Here is a 25636-nt window from a genome sequence, read left to right on the forward strand (position 1 = left end):
ACAAGTTACTCTGTGTGCATTTTCTTTGCCAGCTTTAGTCAACAAATGTTGGACTTCACGCCCCCCCCTCCCTTCCAGTCTGTCTGTTACCTTGCAGGTGCCCAGTACTCCAGGCATGCTGTTACAGTCTCTCAGGGTGAACTTGACCTCGATGTAGATCCTCCTGGCTCCTTCCCGAGGGATCCAGCCTGTCACCAGCCAATTGTTCTGGCTCTGGCTCATCACGTTACAGACCTAATTCAGAGGAAGATCTGTTGTCATTTCACAGCTTCTATTTGGAACATGTACATAAAAGTCATTTGCCTTAACATTAGTTTAGAATAAAATAAATAAATAAATAAGAATATTTCCACATAAGAATTTTAAATGGGGAATAAAAAAATGATTATTTTTATTGCTAGCTCTGGCAGGCAATTTTCTAATTTAATTTGTTAATGTTAATTAATATTTAAGAGCAAATAATTAGTATTTAAGTAAGCAGATTGTTGAAATTTTTCATTTTAATAAGTAAACTCTAAAGTAAAGTGTTTATAAACTACACAAATGTCGCACATATATTTGCATTTCGTTATTCTTTTCTCAATTTGAATTAATTTCATTAGCTGGGACCACGTCCGTCCGGCCCCATTACACCATTCAGGTAAGACTTTCAGAAAAAAACTGTGATGTGAGTTGAACGATGGAGAAAAACAAACAAAAAAACAAAAAATAGTCCCTATATTATTTAAAATATTATTTAACAACATCTAGAAGTCCAGGACTGGTCACTTAACACCAGACCTTTTGATGTAAAACATCTCGGCATCTACAGTTACGGCTGCAACAGTTTGGCTCAAAGTGGCTGTTCCTGCAGTCATGATGGGATTGCTCAGATTTAGCCAGTATATAGAAGTCAACTCAGAAAAAAATAATTCTATCAATATCTTTGTCGAATAAATGATTGTATAAGCTGATTTCTCTTATTGTTCGAGTATAATAGCTTTATCTATGGGAACTGTTTTATAAACAATAAAGTGTCCAACTATGTCAGGACATGGAATATCAGCCCTACTGATATACTTTCCTAGGATTTCATTGGATGTTTTTGTGAGTTAAAGACGATGAATGAAGACAAATACATGTCAAAGTTCCATCTGTCAAAATCATTCAGGTGCAGACTGAAAACTTACAGATAAGTTAAAATTTTTCAACTTTGGTACATAATGAGGAATTGTAATTTTTGCAGTATTAGTAGTGCACCATCTATATAACCTAATAAAATAAAGAACTGATTTATGATTAATTAATTCACAGTTTGTGTTTTAAAATCAAACTTAATTTAGATGGAAAAATCCCAGTTTCCCCAGGATCAAGGTAAAGGTCTTATAACAGTTAATCCTAACACACTCAGCCCCACAGTACAATACGAACATTACACACCTGGTATGTGTGGATAGGACTGAAGTACTCGTCCATCTCATTAATGGCATCCCACTGTGGAAAGAGAGAGCACGACAGAGAAGCAAACATTCTCAGGTTAGTCAGACGTTCCTGCATTTCTCAGATTCATAGTTTCTATTTCCTATATGATCATGCATTCTTTTGTGATCATTAGTTTTGACATCAAATAAAACATGAGGCGAGTGCCGTCACAGAGGCGGCAGTCAAGCAGCAGATGCGTCATGTGCTGTATATGAATCTCAGAGAATGTGAAGAGCAAGGTCTCAGTTTCCAGATGATTGGTGGTGATTTCAAACCTCATTATCTTGTGCGTGTGTTGGAGTGACAAATGTTTGCCAGTCAGAAAAACCTGACCTTCACATTCTTTTTCTCTGAAAAGCATCTTTTTTCTCGTTTTTAATCTGTTAAACTTAAGATTTTAGATGCTGATTCATTCCACCTGATCGTGCTGGTGCACGATACACACATGCGATCACAAGATCTACATTTCAGCATTGTTGGAATTCACTTTATGGAATTCCGATGGGGAGCATTTCCTTTAATGTAATCCGCCTCATGTACATGCATGTGATCTGATTTACACTGTTTACTGAATACCGTTGGTGGGTAATTATAGCATTACAGGAGGAATAGTAAGTGCAATGCTTTGGTATTTCCAAAAGTGCTTATGTGTGTTACACTTCCTTGCATCTACATTCAGCCTTAGATAGAAAGTCAATCACAGGAAGCCCCTTTCACTCCTTTCCTGTATGGAGGAGGCAGATATACAGTACCTGTCAGCTGAACTCCTAAATTCGTCTATCTACAGATACCCAGAAAATGTTCAGTTTTTATGAAGTACAATAAACAAGAATATTAAGTTCAAAATCATGTATTTAAATGCACCATTGGGCACTGTTCTGCATCTTTCCAAGAAGAGGCCTCTGCCTTACTAAACATACCGCTCAGACTATTTTTGTATTCACAAGCACAACAAATGTAAACGAGGCATTTTAATTAGCATCCATTTGCATTTCATTTCACATGCAGATATGCCTGAAACTGTATAGCTGGTTGACACATAACTGTCAAATCCCACATTTTTAGTCAAATTAGTCAATGTGAGGGTCTAGAATCAGATTTCAGTGTAGGGTGAAAGTCCAATTCACCTGACTTTATGATAATGATGAGTGTACAGGTAAAATACACTTTACAATACTTCATAAGCAGCTAAAGAGAACAGAGACACCCAAAGCACATATATAAGGCATTGGTACACTTTTATTTACAAAGCTATGCTTGGATTGCTGCCTCCTTATATTTGTACTTTGCTCACAAGGACAAATAGTGGTTCTTACTCCTTGCGTTCAAATGATCAGCTGCTGCTGTCTGTTCCCCTTGCCCGCACAGAGCTGGGTAAGAAAGCCTTTGTCCACTCTGCGCCTTTTTCGTGGAATCTGTTACAGAAAGACTGGAAACTGACTGAACTGTTGTCTTTAAATGTTTTTAAAACTAAACTCAAAGGCCTACAGACTGCCTCAATAATGTGTAATTGTTTTGTGTAATTTTAACTTTGTTTGTTCATATGTATTTGTTTTGAAATGTGCTGCCTCTTGGCCAGGACTCCCTTGAAAAAGAGGTTTTTGATCTCAACGGGACATTCCTGGTTAAATAAAGGCAGTGTTGGGAAGGTTACTTTTAAAATGTATTCCATTACAGAATACAGAATACATGCCCCAAAATGTATCCTGTAACGTATTCCGTTACGTTACTCAATGACAGTAACGTATTCTGAATACTTTGGATTACTTAATATATTATCATGCTTTTTACAACAACGTGAATGTACTATTGCTGTGTGATTTATTACTATTACTGAAGGTCCGCGACTCCGAACTGTAGTAAAGGGACCTCTGACTAATACGGCGGGGTCCCTGTCGGCTCGTAGCCGAAAAATAGCTTTACTTTGTTGTCTGGGTCAACTTTTATTGCGAGAGACAGAGAGAGGTGTTGAAAGGCTGCTCCAACGAAACTTATTGTTTCGGAGGAAAACATGAACACGGTGTACAGTCGAGTCTTAATAGCTTACTTACAACTGGGCTCGTCAGGCACTCTTCTTGGCTGCAGTGGTTATTATTATATTTACATGCTTCCAGCTCCCGTTTTTGCTCGATGACAACTCGTACCTTTCCACTCCCCTTTTTCTCGCTCCTCGCGCTCACAGACCCATAACGTGTATGGCAGTCCATTCTCCCTGCAGCACGGACTACACTGCCCATGATGCTACATTCTTTAGAGCTATGCTTGTAGCATTCTGCCTGTTAGCTTAGCACAACAACAACGAAATGGCGCTCTCTCACCCAGGAAACACACAGTCGCAGAGAGAGAGAGAGCGTCGCCCTGTAACCATGGCAACCATAACGCTGCCGCCTGGAACAACAGAACGTAGCTGTCAAACAAACCCAAACAGTCCTGACCCGCGACAATATGAAACAGGGAAGTACCGCAGTGCAATCCATTTATTTCAACAAAGTAACTGTATTCTAAATACCACCTTTTTAAACGGTAACTGTAACGGAATACAGTTACTCATATTTTGTATTTTAAATACGTAACGGCGGTACATGTATTCCGTTACTCCCCAACACTGAATAAAGGTTAAATAAAAATTAAATAAAAAATATAGTCACCTCTGGACATCCATCCTGTAGCTAGCGACAAGTTCATAGTTAGGGTTAGATTTACATTTACCCCCAATATGGAGTTTTTAAATTTTGGCTTACCAAAAGGGAACTCTTATAAAAAGTAGGACTGTAAGACCAATTTAACATTTAGTTACATTTTAAAATTTTACAGGTGGCTGTAGCTCAGGAGGTAGCGCAGGTCATCTACTGATTGGAAGGTTGCTGGATCGATCCCTAGCTCCTCCAGTCTGCATGCCAAGTATCCTTAGGCAAGGTACTAACCCCAAATAAGAGTCTAAATGTGTATGAATGAATTAGGAAGCACTAAGAAGCTTAAAAGACAGTGCTTGTGTGATTGGATATATGTGGCATGTTGTATAGTGTACTCCAGGCGAGTAGAAGAGAGCTATACATGGATCAGCCTGTTCACCATTTAGTCTCTGTATTTTACCATGTATCTAAAATGATAAGATAAGATAAGATAAGATAACCTTTATTAGTCCCACACGTGGGAAATTTGTTTTGTCACAGCAGGAAGTGGACAGTGCAAAAGTTATGATGCAAAAATTAGAATACAATAAGAATAAATACAGTACACAGCTGTACAGAATAGAATAAAATAATATACTATATACAGTAGAATAAAATAGAATAAAAATATACAATAAGATAAAAATAGAATACGAATGCTATATACAACTGAGTAAAAATACAACGATGCCAGAAAAGATTATTGCACTTAGTGTTATTGCACATGTGTGGATGTGTGTGTTTGTTCAGTTAAAGTCTTCGTTGTGGAGTCTGACAGCAGTGGGGAGGAAAGACCTGCGAAATCTCTCCGTCCCACACCGTGGGTGCCGCAGTCTGCCACTAAAGGAGCTGCTCAGTGCTGTCACAGTCTGCTGCATGGGGTGGGAGACGTTGTCCAACAGGGATGACAGCTTAGCCGCCATTCTCCTGTCACTCACCACCTCCACTGGGTCCAGAGGGCATCCTAGAACAGAACTGGCCCTTCGGATCACCCTGTTCAGTCTCTTCCTGTCCCCAGCAGAGATGCTGCCGCCCCAGCAGACCACACCATAAAAGATAGCAGAAGCCACCACAGAGTCATAGAAGGTCTTCAGGAGTGGGCCCTCCACCCCAAACGACCTGAGTCTCCGCAGCAGGTACAGCCTGCTCTGCCCTTTCCTGTAGAGGGCGTCTGAGTTATGAGTCCAGTCCAGTCTGTTGTTCAGATGAACACCAAGGTACCTGTAGCTGTCCACAGCCTCAATGTCCATACCTTGGATGTTCAGTGGTTGCAGTGGAGAATGCTTGTGCCTGCGGAAGTCTACCACCAGTTCCTTGGTTTTACTGGCGTTGATCTGGAGGTAGTTCAGCTGGCACCAGTCCACAAAGTCTTGAGTCAGTCCTCTGTACTCCTTGTCGTCCCCATCAGTGATGAGGCCGACTATTGCAGAGTCATCAGAGAACTTCTGCAGGAAGCACTGGGTGGAATTGTGGGAGAAGTCTGCAGTGTAGATGGTGAAGAGGAACGGAGCCAGAACCGTTCCCTGTGGGGCCCCCGTACTGCAGACGACCCTGTCCGACACACAGCCCTGAGTCCTCACATACTGTGGTCGGTCGGTGAGGTAGTCCAGGATCCAGGTAGTGAGGTGATGGTCCACTCCAGAGTTCACCAGCTTGTCCTTTAGAACCGAGGGAAGAATGGTGTTGAAGGCACTGGAGAAATCAAAGAACATGATTCTCACAGTGCTTCCAGCGGTCTCCAGGTGAGCGAGGGAACGATGTAGGAGGTGAATGACGGCATCATCCGCGCCAATGCCAGGCTGGTAGGCAAACTGAAGTGGGTCCAGTGATGAGCTTGTTAGGCGCCGAAGCTGAGCCAGGACCAACCGCTCCAGGGTCTTCATCAGGTGGGATGTCAGAGCCACCGGCCTGTAGCTGTTGAGGTCCTTGGGGCGTGAAGTCTTTGGCACTGGTACAACACAGGAGGTTTTCCAGAGCTGTGGGACTCTTCCCAACCTCAGGCTCAGGTTGAAGAGGTGCTCCATCACCCCACACAGTTGGTCCGCGCAGGACCTGACGACCCTCGAGCTGATGCCATCTGGACCCGCTGCCTTCTTGCCATTAATCCTCCTCAGTTCCCTCCTAACCTGGGTGGTTGAGAGAGACAGGCTGGAGCCTTGTGTTGAGTGTGTATTGGATGCTGTTGTTGGGGGTGGGGAGGAGTGAGCAGGGTGCAACCCAACTCTCACTCTGTTGGATCTTAAAAGCTGAATATCCAGGTGCAAACCTGTGTTTCCATGGAGGGAACATAGGCTTGCACTTTCACACCTGTTGAGCATCAACTCATTGTGCTGTGTATTTAAGGGCCAACTGTGGCAGTCGTTCTCTGCCAGTTCATTATGTCCACTCAGTATTTTTATCTGTCTTCTATTTCCTTGCCTGAAGTCTGATCCATATTCATTGGAAAATCAGCCTCAAGGAGTCGAGAGTTCACAGCCAATCACAAGCTTTTGTCGGTCTCACAGATACTCTCTGTGGATTCCTGCCATTCACCTGCCCACTGACTCACCATCGACACTCTGCTGCTCACCTTGGATCTTCCCAGAACCCTGTTCCAAGGACTGTTCTCCTGCACTAACAAGTAAGACCGCAACTTGTCCACTCACTTTATTTTGGCAATTCTCTGACTGAGACCAACTTTATCTAATACTCTCTTTCTCCTTTTCTACAGATACTGCCCCAGTACTCCCTACTGCCTGTCACTGAACTCTCTTCATTTGTAAGTAAACATTATAAAACTCTCAGTTGTAGTCACAGTCTGCTCTTTGGGTACAAAAAAAGTTCAAATCATGATAGAAAAACGACTCCGGTGATGGCAGTTTCAGTCTTTCTGTGACACAATGACTGATCCGGACATGACTATCTCACAAATCTAAAATAGCCTCCGACTGACGTTTATGGTTCCAAGATGGTGAATACGATTGGGTTCCACTGATGGCCCAGTTTGTGACATGTCAAAGATTATTGCATTATATGTGAACTGTATTAATTGCATGAAATAAATGTTATCATATCATGGAAAAGTCATTTAAGATAAACACATGTGAAGTTCAATTTACATGTAAGCACCTACTACAATCTAGTCTAGACTGAGTAAACTGCTGTATAGAAGGACTTTATATATTCTTCCTACTTATAGTTTTCTCTGTATGTGCAAATCCACTTGCTCAGAAACATCATACACGAAGATGAGAGAGGGTACATATCATCCTTCTCGGCTCCTCTAATAGAAATAAAAGCATCCCCAGACTTTCATTGAGGAAGTGGGGATATTCTGTCAACTGGTTTATTCATGGTAACATGGAGACTTTTGAGATGTCAAAACTTCATGCAAATAACCAGAACTGTAGGGGAATGTGATTTTGAGAGTAGCTTTCTTCCTTTTTCATGCTTTTGTTGAAAAAATATTTTTGCATGTTACATAAAGCAAATAGAGGTCCTTATAAAGGGTGAATTGTTCACAAGGGTGATTTGTATGGAATGAAATGGGTAATTTTATAAATAAGAAATCAATTTAATTGTAACTTTTATGTGAGATCTGCCATTTACCACTATTCAAACTGATGATTAACTATGTAAACTCCCCATGGCATAGATATCCATAATAACTACCATTGAAAAACACAAACAATATCAAAGACAGAAAACGATCTTCTAAACTAAAGGAACAATTGGTGCCATAAAGCAGTATGTCAGCAGTAGACACTACTGCTGACATACTGCTTTATGGAACATTACTTAACGAATGAACACCACATTTGCAAAAGATATTTTGCAGCTTTTCTCGCCCCAAGACAGCTGGGATTGGCTCCAGCCCCCCCACGACCCTGAAAAGGATAAGCGGCAGAGAATGGATGGATGGATGTTGCAGCTTTGATGAAGATGTTGTACAGCTCTTTCTAACATCTATCTACCCTTGCTATGATGGCAGAATGGAGAAAACTCCCCTCCATGGCCGACTGCAGTGACGATACCCTCTGAAGAGACAAGTGGACCCACTTTATCCCACCAAATGCACAATTACACATTATTACAGAGCCACTGTCATTATAACAGAACCAGGTCACTAGCGTTCAGTGATGGTGTGACTGCTAATGGTATGATACATTTTGAAGTGTACAGGGCTGTGCTCTCTGCTCTTATTCAGATGAATACTGAAAAATGCAACCCTGAATGGACAGCACGTCACAGTACAAATAGATAATAATCGAAAGCGTACTGCAAAAGCAACCCAAGAGTTTCTCAAGGCAATGAGAAAGGAGATTCTTCAATGGCCAAGTCGGTCACCTGAACTGAACCCAATGAGGCATGCTTTTTAGTTTACTGAAGAGAAAACAGAAGGGAGAGAGACCCACAAACAAGCTGCAGCCAAAGGTGGCTGCAGTTAAGGCCTGGCAAAGCATCTCAAGGGAGGATACACAGCGTTTGGTGTCCATGGTTCAACACTTCAAGCAGTCATTACTCAAAACAATTCTTTAAGTTGTGATGTCAGTTTTTCCACTTACTTTTGTGTCTCTGAAAATGTGACACTATGTATTTCCAAAACAGTTATTGACATACTATACAGTTTAAAATCCACTCAATCTGTACAGAAGCAATAAAAAACAAAACAACAACAAAATGTGATTGTCCATTTGCTTACGGCCCTGACTATATGTTGACCAACTGGCACCCATATTTCCTACACTACTTCCTGGGTAAAAATCATACCAGTTCACACTGTAATTGCACACAACACTTTGAGACAAATTTTGAGTGTAGCTGTCAAACTCAGCAGCTATTGCAAGCTTCTTTGTTTTGCTAACAAATATATACTTTTTAATCTTTGTGCCACGTCAGCATCAACAGGAAGTATTTACTTGTCATTTGTTATCCTGACCCTAACCTGTGAAACCTTTTGCATACAATGTGACTATCAAAGAATTTTAACTAAACTATGTGAGAAATATTTGTATAATTCCAGGAGAGAAAGATTTTTAAATCTTTATTTTGTTGCGAACTTTGAAAGTGTTTTATTACATGGTGACCACTGACATTAATGTTCACTCAGGTAACGCTTCTAAATAACTACTCAAACAATGACTTCCTCCTTCACCAAGAGAATAGAAACTCTTCCCATGAGCTGTTACATCAGAGGTAAAGTTGATACGTTTGAATCGTCACCACGATGTCACAGAAACTCAGGACTGATCATTCCTGAGTATCACAAGCTTGAGTGAAGCCAATTTGTATGCGTGTTTGAATTAAGTAATGCATGTGTGTTTAACCCCCGGGTTATCCATGATCCTCCTGGGCTGAGAATCCTTGCGCAAGTGGCGAAGTAATTGAAAGGGAAATCGTTGACCCCAGGAAGCTTGGGGCCGACCCCCAGCTGAACTCAACCTCTGATAAGACGTCTGGGTTTTCCGTAGAAGCCCTTCAACTTCTTTCCTCATCCTGAACTCAATCTGTGCCCTCCCTCCTTTCCCCAGATTCCTCAACACATGCCCCCCCCCCCCCCCACCACCACCACCCCACCACCACCACTAGATAATTAAGATGTAGAAAGCCTCAACCAACCTCACCCTTCCCTGCCATCCTCATCCTCTCATCTTTATCAGTTAAATTGAAACTGTCCTTGAACTTGTAAAGACCCCAGCTAATTAGCGGGGTGTATACCTCTCTACCTCCCTCATTATTCCTGTCTTGCCATCACTGTGCTCTCAACCTTTTTTTTGGTTCCACTTTTCTTGGGAAATCTCAGAGTTTAGCTCCTGGTAATTTTCTTCTAGCGTGAAAAATCACAGCAGCTGACGGCAGACTGTCAGGAGGTTGGGAGCAGTTCGGCAAGCAGGGAGGGAACAAGATTGAACCAGATTGCTTGTACTTTAGTTTGGAGAATAATGGAAATCTTTGCAGCTATTCCTCAGCAAACAGACAGGGAAAAGAAGAAGTGAAAGATTCAGCAGGGCATGTTTATCTTTCTGAGAGCACGATAAGGGAGTTTTCTATCACCCCAACAACAGAAATGCAGTGCTTCACAAAGCGGCCAGCTGACAGTGTGGTGTAGGTGCGCGTGGCATTGTGTGTGTCAGACAGAGTGAGAACGAGTGTGAAGTACAACAGAGACACAAAATGCAGCAGAGAACAAAATTAATTGGCTGTAAATCACACATCTGTTTCCTGCCTTTCAGATCATCAGATCTCTCATCAGGAGGAAGCAAATGTGACAGACGGAGAGTAAAAAGCCACTCGTATTTTCTGAGGTTTTAGGTCAAAGTACTTCTGGACTGCAGCATGTATCAAAATGACAAATGTGGCAAAATTCCTCTCCAATATAGTTTGCTTAATTTTAGAAATCCAGACAATGTACGCCGGAAATATTTAAAGTGCCATGCCACGGTTTGACTGGATTTTCTTAAAGCACATTTTTTAAACCACATCAAAATAAACATAACCATCCTCCACATCGATAACTGGGGTTAAAAGGCAAAACTGCTCAGGTTTGTTCAAGTGATAAAGATTTTAAAAAACTATTTCTCTCATCTGCGGAAAGACAAATTTCCATTTTCTGAACCAAATTTTCAGTGTCCTGAACCCATTTATTAAATAAGTCACTTTTTAGATAAGCCTTGAACAAGTTTCACCTGTTAAGACACTGAAATATTTAATGTTTTTATAGAACTTTAAACACATTCTCACTCATTCAAAACATTTTTTTCCTTGAGTTTTATTCACTTGAGTTCATAGTGGTAATCACACTTAGTGCCAATGATTCAATGAAAGCCAGGTCAGCACTGGCTGAAGGGGTGGAGATTAATAATTGCAATTGTAAGAGGCTGAAGAAAGAAAGAAAAAACCCAGTGACAGTTCTTTGAGATGAAACTGAGCTACTGCAGTAGAACATGTTTTTATTCATGGTTTGACAGCCCGTTACTTTAAGGTCTGTGAACTTTATCTAATGGGTTAAAGCTTTGCCAAAAGAGTAGCCGATTCAATAAATTAGCTCGGTGGTGGTGACGATTTGATCCAGAGAATATAAGTTGGCACTGCAACAAATCAGAAAAAGTGTAAGTTAACTGAGGAATGAATCTGCAAATCCATAGAGGTGCAGGGAGGACATGTGTGGGAGGAGGAAAATGGTCTAAAGTTTTTCATGAGTAGAGATTTGGACATTAATCTCATTTTTATGGCGAAAAAAGAACTAAATACAAACAGCGTCCAGGACAGAAAGAACTGTGTTGTCTGCGTGTTGGACTGTAGCCTCAGGTTTATACTGTTAACTGGTAACTATGAGACAATGTGTTTGATATCATTTAATGGAATAACAATAAAGAAATGTAACCGCCAGTGCAAGTAATTACTTTTTCTGGTGAGTAATGTGTTGTATTATTAAGAGAAAAGTAATGAGTAATGTGTAATCCATTACTCTTCTTGAGTAACTATACCAACACTGATAAACAGTTTGATACAACAGTAAACAGAAGCGATAAGGCAGAGTGCTTGATAAACCACCGACTGTCTGTACCTCAGTCCACCGATCTCCAAAGCATGCCCTGAAAGGACAGATAACATGACTGATATATCACTTCTTCATTAGGAAAAATAACAAGCAAAGACAAAGTGATAAAAAAAATCCAGGCTGGTGATAACTTCTCCTTATTTATTGCTAATTGTGTTTCCAATCAGGATGTCATGGGGTCACGCAGTCAAACAGCTCAGCCTCTGCTAACTCTGCGGCAATTATTTCTTCCCTGATCCACATTCTTTGATTTATCCAATTCTTTACACTCCCTTTCTCTCTTTAATCTCAATTTCTTTTGTTTGTCTCCGTCCATTTACTGTTTCCAAAGAAGCTGCCATCTGAGTGGCCGGGAGATCAGAGAAGCTGTTGTTAAGCAGAATAAAAGCGTTTGTTAAAGCAGTCGTTTCTAAGCTGCCGTCTACACCTTGCGGGTTTATTCTCACAGAAGTTGGACGTCCTGTACCATGAAATCTATATCAGTCTATTCATAATGTGTGATATGAAAGAGAATGGATGCTGAAAAAGATAACAGAGAGAATCAAAGGCTGACTCACAGATATGTAGAGAGGAAAGGAGTTGAAAGGAGGGGTTAATGTGTGCTCATGACTGTAGCATAAACACACATGCTGTCGCAGGGAGTCTGCTGTGCTGATGAATAATACGTCCTGCTCAGTTTCCACATCTCATACAAGTTTCCAACCAAGTATGCTCCAGGCTTCAGACCACACAAGCAAACAAAGTGTTGTTGAACTGATCGACGTCTTAATGAAAAATAAAAAGAAGACTGAGGCAAAAATGACACAAGTTCTGTTTCTCACTGTAACCTATCAGTATGTCCCCTCTTTTTGTCCTTATTTGTATTTTCCTCCAAGCACCCATGCTTATTTACATAGACCTCCATCCATGTGGTTACAATGAAATAACCTCAGATGCCCTGTTCACCCTTATATTCCATTTGTAGTTTTGACTAATCCTGTAAAATCTGCAAAAACATAATCAAAATAAACAGTAATAGCAAAGCATGAACACCTTGATTGACACTAATGTGGCAGCTGTTACAATGAATTGAATTAATTTTTAATGTAGGTGGGTGGCTGAACTGGATTTTTCCCCATTATATGAAACAGACAATTTAGCTAAAAAGCAGAAAATCTAACGGAACTTTATTAACTAGGAAATTGCTGCAGTTCCCCTTAGTTTGCATGAATGTCTGCAAACTCTCCCGATTCACTCACCAAGCTGTAGTGCAATGTGAACCATGAACACAGAGCATCTGCCTTCAGAGTAAAAGTTGTGGCTTCATCTTTTACACTGGTCTCCATTTCAAATTTGAGTCACACTTTTTGCGGTTGGAAGGGAGAGGAATGAAGGTCTGCAGCAGCAAGACAGAACGTGTGTGAATGAGAGAGAGAGACAGGTATAACAGTGAGGAGCAAGGAGCAGAGCTAATAAAGGCTGATGAGTTCAAATGTGCACAAGAGAAGTGAAGAAGAGAGTGCAGAGAGGTGGAGAGAGAGGAGTTTCAGGGGGGATTTGTGACAGCGTGGACAAGTTAAGAAATGAGTACATCAGAGGAACAGCACAGGTTTGGAGACAAAGTTAGAGAAGCAAAGGCAAGATGGTTTGGACATGTGCAGAGACGAGATTGTGGATATTATTGGACAAAGGATGTTGAATGTTGCAGGAAAAGAGAAAGACAAAGGACGTTTTTCTGAAAAATGTCATGACAGACGACATGCAAGCACCCTCCTCTGGTGTGACAGATGAGGGTGTGTAAAGGCAGATGACCTGCTAAGAGAAAGAGTTCAATACGACTTGGAGAGTAGTTGGAAAGTGTTTACAGGCAAGTTGGTGTTTTACATCCAACCTTTTGGCAGTCGCTGTAATCAGTTTTTTTTTGGCAGCACCATACAGTTGTGGTCAGAAGGTTACATACAATTTGGGGCTTTAATCATTTCTTGAAACTGTTCTTTTTCCCCGGGGGACTGATTGTACAGCATACATCTTAAATCACTTTAGAAAACAAGAATCAGGGGCACACGTTTTCATTTACTTTGGATTTTCTCTAATCCACACAGGGTCAAAAGTATAGATTCATAAATTATAGATTCATAAATCTGTTTAGTAATGAGGGAACATTTGGGCATTAAGAAGGGAGCCAGCAGCAACAAATATAATGTGTACAATTAGCAGTACGAGCTGTGTAACTAATGAAGATCCTGTGATGCAACTGCTGGAAATAGTGAGCAGCAGTACTCTGGCAGTTGTGCCTGTGAGCCGTGACTGTTCAGAAGTGTCATATATATGTCTGCATGACAGTTATTAACTGTGTTCAATATTTAGACAATGTGTTAGCTTGTTCCATTTTTACTGCAAAAGTTGGATAATGGAACAATGTGTTGCTTTGCTGTACTAAACTGGATTGCACATCTTTACTGGCTACTAAAATCCACAGATTATTGCCATGCCCTGTGTAAAATACTAACACACTATCTGTCAGACTTCTGCACTTAACGGCCAGACTATACTAATAATATTTTACCCCACTCCACAACCTGCATTAAAGCAGACACAAGTTTTTAGAAGAGAAATGAAAAAAAAAGAAAAGACAAAGGAGACACAGCTGATGAATGGTGTCTTCCTTGAGAGATCTAATTTCAGATTAGTATATTTGATGGAGCTGTGGACAGCCAAAGAATGGCAGAGGGAGGGGAAACAAAAAGAGACGCTGAAGACTAAGAATAAGTGGAGTCTGCTGGCTGGCTAATACTGTGTGTGTATGCGTGTGTGTGAGCATGTATGTGTATGTGGAAGCTCATTGGTGGCATTTCCAGGCTTAATGCTGGGCTCTATGTGAAGTAACAGGTCTGAATATTAACTCAGTGGAAATATCAGGTTCTGCCCCGCACCTTTCTGCTTCTCATACTATCAGCCACACAACCATAACAGACTTAATAACTCCTGTGTGCGCATCTATGTGTGTGCGTGTGTGTGGGTGTGGGTGTCTGTGGGCTCTTTGACAGCGATAACCTTTCTGGAATAGGAGTGTTAATTGCACTGGTCTGGGATCAGTAGGGGAAATGGTCTAATTGCTATTAATATCTATTCTGAGATGCAATTTTTACCAGATTCTGTGCGCAGCTGTGTGCAAAAATATTCAAACAAACGTGAATTTGTTATACAATCGTTTTTCCAAAGAATGTATGAAAAAAGTATCTACAGTGGCAGCGTCCACGGCAGAGGTCCACAGCAGTGTCAGCTTATGGTCTCAGTTCACTACTGCAGCCAGCAGGAGAACAGTTCCATCTTTGATGATATCCGTTTCACAAAGTGCTTTTGCATATTTGTCACACCTAAATGATTCAGATCAGACAAATTTTAATATTAGACAAAAATACCCCGAGTTCAGTTTTATATGCCACACCCAGGCCTGGCCTAGTTACTGCCAGACCTGTTGTATTAAAAAATCTCTTAAACGGAACCTGTCTGTGTAATTAGATTGACCCTTCGCCCCACAAGTGCATCAGCCCTCTGGGCAAATGCCGGGAATGCCAGATTGCCAGACCAGCCACGCCCGGAGATGTATCTGGATTTGTCTGTGCATACATTTTCATGTTTCTCATCCTTCCAAACTCATTTATTGTTTGTTCTATACAAACAAGAAATAAATGTTAATAAAGCAAAATTAATTTTCAAGCCAGCTGACCAGGAGCAAAACACTGTGTGAGAATAATGTTTTGGCAAACAGCGCCTGGGTAATAAGGGGAACTTATGAGCTAGACAGGCCTCCAATAAGTGGATAAATACATTAGATTTTAGAATGAGCAACTATTAGTTTTTGTTAGTATTAAAATTATTATCATTTTCTCAAAAAGTCTTTTTTTTTAAAGCTAAAGGTAAATCACATTTATTACTAATGAACTTAGAAAAAGAATATCACAGTGAACAAATTCTTAAATAAAACAGAGCAGTTATATTAGCTCCTTTTCATCCTTTCTATGCTAACGAGAGAAGAATCCAACATGTGTTTGTGAGAAGAATGTTTTATATGTTCTGTTTTCCAGGTCAGAGGGTAACGCTAACCCTAACACATTTTAGAGAAAGACTAAATAGAATATTTTTATCTGAATAGTTTTTGTTGTGTATCAGTTAGAATTATTATTTAATGGCAACATGTGAGAGAAAATCAAACAGGGTTAGGGATAGGGTTCTGGTTCTGGTCAGGGTCATCAATGATGACAACTTCGATATCACAGGGTCAATCACAGGCTAAAAGAGCAGCTACTGGTTTACTTTTTCTCAAGTGAAAATTGAGATAATACAGTACAGAAAATCCATATTTGTGTAGCTTGTCAGAGAGTGAGTTTCACTGGAACAGTCAAGATGATTTCTTCCAACAGTTAGCATTTTTAAAGCTATCAAAAATGCCTCATACATGTTCAGAAACTGCTGAAGGACTTGAAAAACCATTGCAACATACATGACCAGTCGAAAGCTTTAGAACACCCCAATTTTTCATTTTTTTCACTGAAAATCATGCAGTTTAATGCCTGATTGCACTCTGAAATTAAAGCATAGTACAAATAAGTAACTGGAGTTAAAAAAGAAATCATGAAATCAATTTATAGACCAAAATGTATTTTAAACATCTGACTCATCAAAGGTAATCTGATGGGCTTGAACCCATATTTGGGTCATTATCTTGCTGTAGGATGAACCCCTGACAAACTAGACGCACATACCAGAGGGTACTGCATGGTGCTGCAAAACGCTGAGGTAGCCGTTTTGGTTCAGAGTGCCTCACTCTGCACAAGTCACCGACCCTGGATCCAGCAAAACAGCCCCAGACAATCACACTTCCTGATGGTGATGATGCCACACACTGTGGAACCATCCTTTCGCCAACTCGACGCCTTATAACGATCCTGTGTGATGAACCGAAGATTTAAAAGTTTGATTCATCTGTCCATGATACCATCTTCCAGTCTTCAGTAGTCCAATCGCAGTGTTTCATGGCCCAGGCAAGCCTCTTTGTCTTACTCTGACGTCTGGCCTTCTTGCTGCAACTCATCCTGTCAAACCTGCAGCTCGAAGTCTTCTTTTCACAGTTGAAACTGAGACTTGCTACTACGACCACTATTAAGCTGTGCTTGAAGCTGTTGTCCTGTCACCTATCACACAAGCTGTTAACTCTCAGAAACTTGTCCTCTGATTCAGTTGTGGCTTTGGGTCTGCCAGATCTTCCTGTCAGAGTTTGTTTCTGAATGCCTTTTGATGATGAAGGAAACTGTACTCACTGACACCTTTACTTTCTTTGCAGTTTCTCTGTAGGAAAGACCTACATTTTTAAGTATTATGATGGTCCGTGTCTCTTCCATTGTTAATTGCCTTTTTCTCGCCATTTTTGTAGCAACACACTACTTTCTGCAGTACAGTACTGTTCAACTGATGCTCACGAGGGTATGGTACCACAGTGTGTTCCAACACTGCTTTTATGCAGACAGAGGAGGTTGTAAGTAATCCAGAAAATTTGGAACACTTGTAGGAATTAGTAGCTTCAAGGCTTGATCAAACGCTATTGCTGCAGAACAGCTTTAAATTTTTACCCATTTTGTGTTTCCTGAAAAAGGTCTTTTTGTATAATTCTGAAATGTACATTATTTTTTGGTAACTTTACCTTCCCCCGTTACATTTGTACCATTTCAAGCTATTCATTGGACTTGAATGACTTGAATTGCAATAAATAACTGGAAAAATTGGGGTCTTATAAAAATTTGGGGGCAGCACTGTTGCCACACAGCAAGAAGGTCCTGAGTTCAATTCCACCATCAGGCCGGGGTCTTTCTGTGGATGCGGGAGTGAGTGTGAGTGCGAGTGGCTGTCTGTCTCTGTGTGTTGGCCCTGTGACGGCCTGGCGACCTGTCCAGGGTGTACCCCACCTCTCGCCCTATGACAGCTGGGATAGGCTCCAGCGCCCCCCACAACCCTGAAAAGGATTAGCGGAAGCAAATGGATGGATAAAAAATTTGACTGTTAGTCGATATGACTCCAAAAGGTATTTCCTGAATACATTGCACAACAAACTCATCTTCCACCAGGTTCATTGGCACTCCATTTAAGGCCAGCCTTAGGGGTATGGGCAGGCTTTGGGTCAGGTTAACATGCATCTAATTTCATAGAAAAGGACACCAAATGGAAAAACCTTTCACTTAGGGTAAGGTTAAATTGAATGTTTGAGACTTCATTAAGAAGGTACCAGCTTCTATGTTCTAAAAACTGTGGCTGAAAGAAAACCCAACTTCTTTTTTTAAGTTATTTTAATGCATTAAATGGGTTTAGGTATGCTAGCAAAGTGTTTTCTGTCTAGAAAACACAAACTAAATGTAGAAGCAAAAAGAAAGAAAAAATTAAGCTTCCACTGGTGCAACAGGAGAATGCTTTGACTCTCAGATCATTTCACTCTGAACAGATGATCCCTGCTGCACCTGTTAAAGCCAGCAACACAATGGTGGCATCCTGGGGAGCCTGAGCTACTCAAACACCTGGGCATTCAAACCACGAGAGGGTCTTTACCAGTGATCCAGCACCTGTGGAACATCATTGCCTTCGCCTGACATCTTTATTAAGAGAAATATTTCCAAAGAGCTGCTGCAGAGGTGAGTAAGCTCCACCACCATCCAGCAGCAGTTTTGCTGAATTGTAGGATGCTACTGTCTCGTGGGAGGTTGTCGAGCCAATTACACTGTAGCGGATGGTCATCGAGAGGGTAGCAGAGATAGTTCAAAGACAAGCTAAAGGTGTCTTAAGGAAGTATGCAATCAGGCCTGGAGAATAGTCCTGCTGATGGCAGCAGAAAAGCACCCAGAGGGTTAGTTTTCTCATTGAGAAAAGCAATTCTAAACTAATTTAACTGTAATATCATCAATTAAGTCATAACACAGTACAGTGAAATACATTTTTTATGAGAAGCCTTTTCCTGTTTCAATATAAATAAGCAGGAGCTTAATAACTTGAATTACCAATTGATTTACTTATTATTATGATTAAAATGTGGTTAAATGAGTTGCAATCATTAAAAGTTTAGCATTAGCATTTTAAGAACAGATTTTCACTTTTAGTCGATTTTTTGATCAAATGAATGGGAATAAAAGATAAAGCTATGTCAGTGACACTGCTGGATATGTATGGTAGTGTTTCTGTTTTAATGCATTGGCACCAGCTCTTATACAGCTTTCCTCTTCTGCCCTCAAAACTTTAAATTGCATCTTGTCCTGCTTAAGAAGCTTCAATTACACTCTGGTGAAAAACAGTTAGTGTTATAAGTTAGTGCTCATTTTAACTTTTCTCTCTATCTTAATGTTAATCAATTCAGCTTCAGGAAAACCTCTGAAGCAGCTGTAAACTCACAAGACAAGGCAAGAGCACTAACGGTTGGATTACACGTTTACGCTACACTTTGAGTCTGCTAGCATTCCCTGTTACTGAAACAGAGAAATGCAATGAAAAAGCTAAATGGTAAATGGTCTGCATTTGTATAGCGCTTTTCTAGTCCCTAAGGACCCCAAAGCGCTTCACACTACATTCAGTCATTCACCCATTCACACACACATTCACACACTGGCGATGGCAAGCTACATTGTAGCCACAGCTGCCCTGGGGCGCACTGACAGAGGCGAGGCTGCCGGACACTGGCGCCACCGGGCCCTCTGCCCACCACCAGTAGGCAAACACGGGGTTAGTATCTTGCCCAAGGATATTTGGCATGCAGCCAGGAGGCAGCCTGGGATCGAACCATCGACCTTCTGATTAGTGGCTGACCTGCTCTGCCACCTAAGCTACAGCCACCTAAGCTACAGCTAATACTATAGTACATTTGGTGTGTATACAAGAAGATACGTACAGGGTGTGACCTGGCAGAGGGGATGTCCCTGGCTCTTCTAAATTATTTGGTCGCAGCAGATGGCCGCCCCTTCCTGAGCCTGGAGGTTTTTTCCTGTTATAAGGGAGGTTTTCCCTCCCACTGTCGCCAAAGTGCTTACTCATAGGGGGTCATATGACTGTTGGGTTTTTCTCCAAATGTATTATTGTAGGGTCTATCTTACAATATAAAGAGCTTTGAGGTGACTGTTGTAGGGCTTTTCTCAGTTTTTGACCAATAAATCATCTAGCTGACTTTGAAGTACTTGATGGATGTAACCAAATTTTTAATGGATTGTTAACAAATTATTAACAGAATTCATTCAAAACTGAAAGACATGAAAACATTACCAAGAAAAGAATCCCTTTGGCAGAGGTAATTATCCATCCATTCATTGTGCTCATCTATATTTCATATTAAATACTAAAGTTAGGTGTCAGCCCTGGAAAAATGTGAAATCGAGGTAGCATGTTGCATCTGCCATGTTACAAAGCATTTCATCTGTTGCACCGTTGCGTGTCATTGGATCACCACGGTCTGCAAGAGGAAACCATGAGGCTGAGAATACTGTGCATATTCATTTTATTTTATATGTTATAAATATTCTTGAAATGCACTTATAGATTGTTTAAGGGTTTGTAACTTTTTATTTTATACACCTCTGACCCATTTGGGCATCCTTTAAAGACCTCTAGTGGTCTTTCAAGTCACTTGTATGTACTACACCAATGCATGCATGTTTACCGGTTCCTACAGGCTTTCTTCTTGTGCTGGAGAGCACCTACTCTGGTGTAGGAGCTACAGCACCCTCATAAAAGACAGGGTGTTGAACTTTGAACTTTAAACGGCAGGAAGGATTTCCTCCAGAAGTTATAACTATGGAAAGTTCAAAAGTGCCTACTGGGTACTTTTTTCCAACTACCACAACAATTATATAGCCAGCTACAGTGAGACAGTGTATGCTATTCCGCTCTATGCCAGGGTTTGAATATTGAATCCTAGAAACAGAAACTAAAACAGAAATGTATGGTTGGTGTAAACTGCCCAGCTGTTCTACTCAGCCACATGTCACCAAGTGGAAGGTGCTGTGAAAAACAAGTATGTAAATGTCAATGTGCAATGTGTGTGTGTGTGTTCATGTGCATGTGTGGTGCATGCGTGTGAAGAAAACAAACACAAGGAAAAGGAGAAATAATAAGTAATGGCAACAGAGTGTTGGTTTTTGACACTTCAGCTCATCACTTGCTCATACACATCATGGCTTTCCTGGCTGAAGTTAATCACACTCGCTCTCTGCCTCGCTCTCAGACACACACACACCTACACACAGACACTGTACTGTCAGCTGTATCGATTGTGGGGTGGCCGGCGGATGAACCTGTCATGGCCAACATAGACCGGACTGGAGGATAATGAAGTCTTCCTGCCCTATTTGACAAGCTCCAAGAGAGTGTGTTAGAGATTGAACGAGTGTGTGTGTGTGTGTGTGTGTGTGTGTGTGTGTGTGTGTGTGTGCGTGCATGCGTGTGTGTGTGTGTGTGTGTGTGTGTGTTTGAGAGAGAGAGAAGGCAAAACAGAGAAAGATGCTCCTGGGACAGCCCAGAGGCGTCCTAACATTGCCTGAATAAATTGGATGGAAAGAAGCCCCTTGAGTTGAAGACGTGATCTGTCATGATGTCATCTAAACGAGACTTGCAATGGGAGCGGTCAGGGTGCTAATAAAGACATAACCCCTCAACACACACGTGCGTGTGCAAATGCATCCCCACATATGCACGCACACACTCACAGACACATCGATTGAAGAGTAAGTGCGAGCTGACATTCCCCAGCTATTTTGCTGGGAACATTTTAATCCGGCTGTAACAGTGCTAAAATATTCTACTCACCTCTTGCTGTCTCTCTCCATCATTTCCCTCTATCTCTCCGTGTTTCTAGAAGCAAAACTTTAGTCTTGTTAACTAATTTACTGCCTTACTTATATAATAAGGTTATTTAATATTTGTTATGAAAAATCCTATCTCCATTTAATGACTGTAAAGAACTTAGTGTCAGTTAAGCCAATTTGTAAGAACAATCTGTCTTATACACCAACCCTTTGCAACATTAAAACTTCTGACAGATGAAGGAAATTGAAACTATCCAGATCTCCACCTGAGCTAAACAGTGAACAGAGACGCCATGAAATTCACAAGATTCAAGAGATCTCCTGCCAGACAGTGGAGGATACCCCCAGAGGTCGTGTGTCAGTACCCCAGAAGCTGTTTAGCTCCACAAAGGAAACACAGTCAGGTGGTTTTCATTTTGTGTCTTAATGGTTTGTTTATACAATCTTATTTTTATTTTCGTTTTTAAAGTTGTTCCAGGAGACAAAATTTGATGTTCACGTTCAAACGGATTCCAAGGCAAACCTTAAAGTAACTACTGTTTATTTTTTATTAGTATTTATCTGTAAGTATTAAGAATGTTCACAGAACCACAAGGTCACCCACCATGCAACCACCCGACAGAATTATAACGGTCGCCTTTCAGCCACCAGCTACTGCTGCTTGTTGTGTACACGTACGTGTAGGTTTCTGTTTGAACTTTACCTCCCTTCCTAACATCTGATTTAATTAAACCAAATTCAATCCAATTTGATTTGCACACAGCACCAATTCAGCAGCAGTGAAGCTTACATCTTAAACTGAAGAGCCTACATTAACAGAGAGAAAACTCCAACAATCACGTGACCGCCTGTGAGCAAGCACTTGGCAAAAGTGGGGAGGAAAAGCTCCCTTTAAACAGGAAGAAACCTCTGGCAGAGGTCTTCCTACATTCAGTTTTTTCTTCCAATAAAAAGATGCATCCTCTGTTGGGTTAACATCAGGTGACTTAAAGGAAATGATAAATATCACATTTTCTTGCAGTGAGAAACTCTTGGGTTGCTTTTGCAGCATGCTGTGGGTCGTTATCCATTTGTAATGTAAAACACTGTTTGATCAGTTTTTCCAGCACTTGGCTAAAGCAGAGTGCCAGGAGGAAGGGTTAGAAAGAGAGGACCCAAAGGCCCATTTCAGACAGAGCTTGACATGCCCCCTTTTAAATCTGGAAACAGAGGTTGACGGGCAATTTGAGCTGATGAAGAATTTCAGTGAAGATTGTTCAAAAACACATTTTACAGGAAATTAAAAGAAAAAATATTTCACATGTCAACAGTTATACCATTTAAGCAGATATCATGCATCATTCGTACATAATTTAAGGCACCAAATCAAAGGGAATGAATCTGACTGTTGGCGCTGCATACGGCAAATGTCTGCATCCAATCTCTAGCCCTCCGCCTAAAAATGACTCCACATTCAGGAAACCGCACAACGACAGCTTTAATCCATCTTCCTCTGGCATGGACTTGACACTTATTCCTCCTGTGTTCCCTGTGGGCAACCTCTCTATTTCTCCCTCTCACCTTTGCCTTTTTCACTCACTCTTAGTGACACGTGTGTCCCTTCCTGAACAACACTTCAAGATAAAAATAACATAATTGAACCAGCAGACTATCAGCAGATCCATGCTTAATGCATTTGTTATGTCACAGTACATTCACACAATACTGCTGAATCCAAACTTCTCACCCACTTTGTGAGTCAAACACAGTGCGACTGTTCATGTAGGAGTCACGCTCTGTGCAGTAACAACAGCTTTTTGTGACACAGTCCTTCCGCTGCACTTGTATTTTCTCTAAACTAAGAACATCAGAAAGCTGCTGTGCCCAGAACCGGATGCTGCTGGCATGGCACATCCATAACACTGTAAACTGTCAGGATGGCAAAAAACGACCTTATCCTGTATACGTGCTGCATGTGTGTGCGTGAGAATGTGTGTATGGAAGTGTGACAGAGAGACAGGGAGAGTTAGAAAGTGTCAAAATATACTTATCAAAGAACCCACGAGGTCTCACTAATCTTTTCCTCTCTTACACTGTGTCTCAGTTAAAAGTCAAGCCGGACTATGAATACACATATTATTATTACCATAACATTATCATCATCAGATATTAAAGCAGAAGGTTTGGATATCTTAGTTTGTATTAAATTTGAAGGAGTGCAGGCTCTGGTTTAGCTCACTGGGAAAAGGCGGCCACATGCTGCTTGGCGCAGAGCGGCCGGCCCGGGTTCTGCGACCAGCTCTGTCCCGCATGTCTACCCCCTCTCTCTCCCTCTGCTTTCCTGTCACTCTTCACTGCACTATACAACAAAGCTGAGAAGGTCAAAAACAGTTACAGTTACAAACAAATATTAAGAACAAAGTGCTGCACAACACCAGCAACAGTATTGCCAAGAAGCACAGTAATGCACAAATGAAGCACATCTCTTGTCATCGCGATTTTATCGACATATTATATATTAAAAGGTCACAGACAGTTTGCAAAGTTACTACCCCTGTACCTCTACTCTGATGTTAGTAACTCCACAGAGACGTCCTTCTCCTCACACACAAGGTCTTGTGCTTCTCATGATGCACTAAGAATTTCTTCTTCATTCTCCTCTTTTCACTCTGCGTGCTTATTCACCTCTCTGCATTGAATCATTAGTTATTATTAATCTCTGGCTCTCTTCCACAGGATGTCTTTTGTTGTCTCTTCCTCTGCTCACCCCCAACTGCTGCAGCTCCCTGAGCCTGGTTCTGCTGGAGGTTTCTTCCTGTTAAAAGGGAGTTTTTCCTTCCCACTGCTGCCAAATGCTTGCCTCATTGTTGGGGTTTTCCCTCTGTTATTGTAGGGTCTCAACTTTACAACATAAAGCTTCTTGAGTCAAAGAATATAGTCCCTCAACTTTTTCTAGCCACAAACATAGCCCATATTTACCAGCTCATGGTGGCAACAATCAGTTCATAAAACTACAACACGAAGCAAAACATTTATGGTTTATGACACTACAGTGCTCAGTCAGTCAGTTGATGTAAACTGTTGATCTCAATTTTACAATCTAGGCACCACTGGAAGCTCATATGCAAGAACACTGAGCTCTGAGATTGTCTGCCACTTACTAAAATAAGTTTGGTCGGCTTTCCTTTGAAAATCTCATGTCGCAGGCTTGTGCATTCAACTGTTTATCAAAGAATCTGATAATATATATAATGATAGTAATGCAGTCAAAAATTACATGTTAGTATTGATGATTTAATGAAGACAGTTTTGTATCAAAGCAGCCCTTATTCTAGGATTATGAGCGATACATTAGTCACTGCTCATCCAGTCTGACATGAGTACAGTAATCCATTATGATGCTTACTCATGCTTGAGGCAGGTCTTCATCTACACCACAGGTGGAGCTGATCAGAAAAAAAAATCACTTCTTTCTGGCAAGAACAAGACAAGAAGAAATTTAAGCAGGGAACAAAATTTTCTGAAATTTTCACCGTTGCAGCACCGTTGCAGCAGTACCCCCACTGTGTGTCCTGACTGCACGAGATGCTAATATATCATAGAAACACCTATAAAGTCGTGGCATGCTTTCACATTATTGCCTACAAAAACTCAGGTGTCCACGTCTACTCAGTTTGTCTAACAAGAATGACATCAAAGTGCACCGTGAGCCAGCAGTCGCTTGTGGCACAGCCCACCGTTTCCAAGAACAACCGTGAGCACCAACCGGTGTCAGGAGTGTGAATCACCTAACATTTTCAGTGCTTCTCCTGCCATAGGGTTAGGGTTAGCCTAACTCTAACATACCATACATATACCATGTGATTCCTGTGCTGAGGTACAATTGATCAAATCGCACCACCACTTGCGCTCATGCTCACAGTTAACCTTAGCCCACCTATTGTAAACAGCTGTGCATCAGGACCTCTAAATTCTTTATCATTTATTGAGCCATACTGTATATTTATTCTGGTGCAGTCCTAGCGAGGAGACTCAAACCATTAAACATAGGTACTTTTCTGGTTTTCACTCACCATGGCTGAAAAAACCTGAAAGCAGAAGCTGACCCGCAGCAGCAGTAAGCACTGCTGCTGCTTCAATAGCTTTGCTGAGGAATCATTTTGAATGCATCATTA

At 41.1% G+C, this 25636-nt stretch overlaps 1 protein-coding gene and 1 long non-coding RNA gene across 7 annotated transcripts in view; one reads left to right on the forward strand and one right to left on the reverse strand.

The window, feature by feature from the left end:
- Positions 1–25636, reverse strand: part of epha8 (eph receptor A8) — a 138700-nt gene that overhangs the window by 74309 nt on the left and 38755 nt on the right. For 4 of the 6 annotated variants that reach the window (XM_085455674.1, XM_085455672.1, XM_085455670.1 and 1 more), the window contains exons 1-3: positions 3513–3756; positions 1420–1473; positions 91–234 (exon numbers count right to left, since the gene is read on the reverse strand). In XM_085455674.1, the coding sequence (XP_085311800.1) occupies positions 91–234; positions 1420–1473; positions 3513–3698 (384 nt within the window). In that variant the 5' untranslated portion in view covers positions 3699–3756. Of the gene's footprint in view, positions 1–90; positions 235–1419; positions 1474–3512; positions 3757–25636 lie in introns of those variants that run through there. The other 2 variants (XM_085455673.1, XM_085455671.1) reach the window with 1 other exon arrangement.
- LOC146708830 (uncharacterized) lies at positions 6620–8777 on the forward strand. Its single transcript, XR_014920378.1, has 3 exons — positions 6620–6753; positions 6844–6891; positions 8104–8777. It is a non-coding gene; the product is annotated as an uncharacterized LOC146708830 (long non-coding RNA).

The sequence above is a fragment of the Copadichromis virginalis genome, linkage group LG5, assembly GCF_057382275.1.
Source record: "Copadichromis virginalis isolate Kocher_CV1m ecotype Utaka linkage group LG5, C_Virginalis_male_GT1.1, whole genome shotgun sequence".
In the NCBI taxonomy this organism is placed as follows: Eukaryota; Metazoa; Chordata; class Actinopteri; order Cichliformes; family Cichlidae; genus Copadichromis; species Copadichromis virginalis.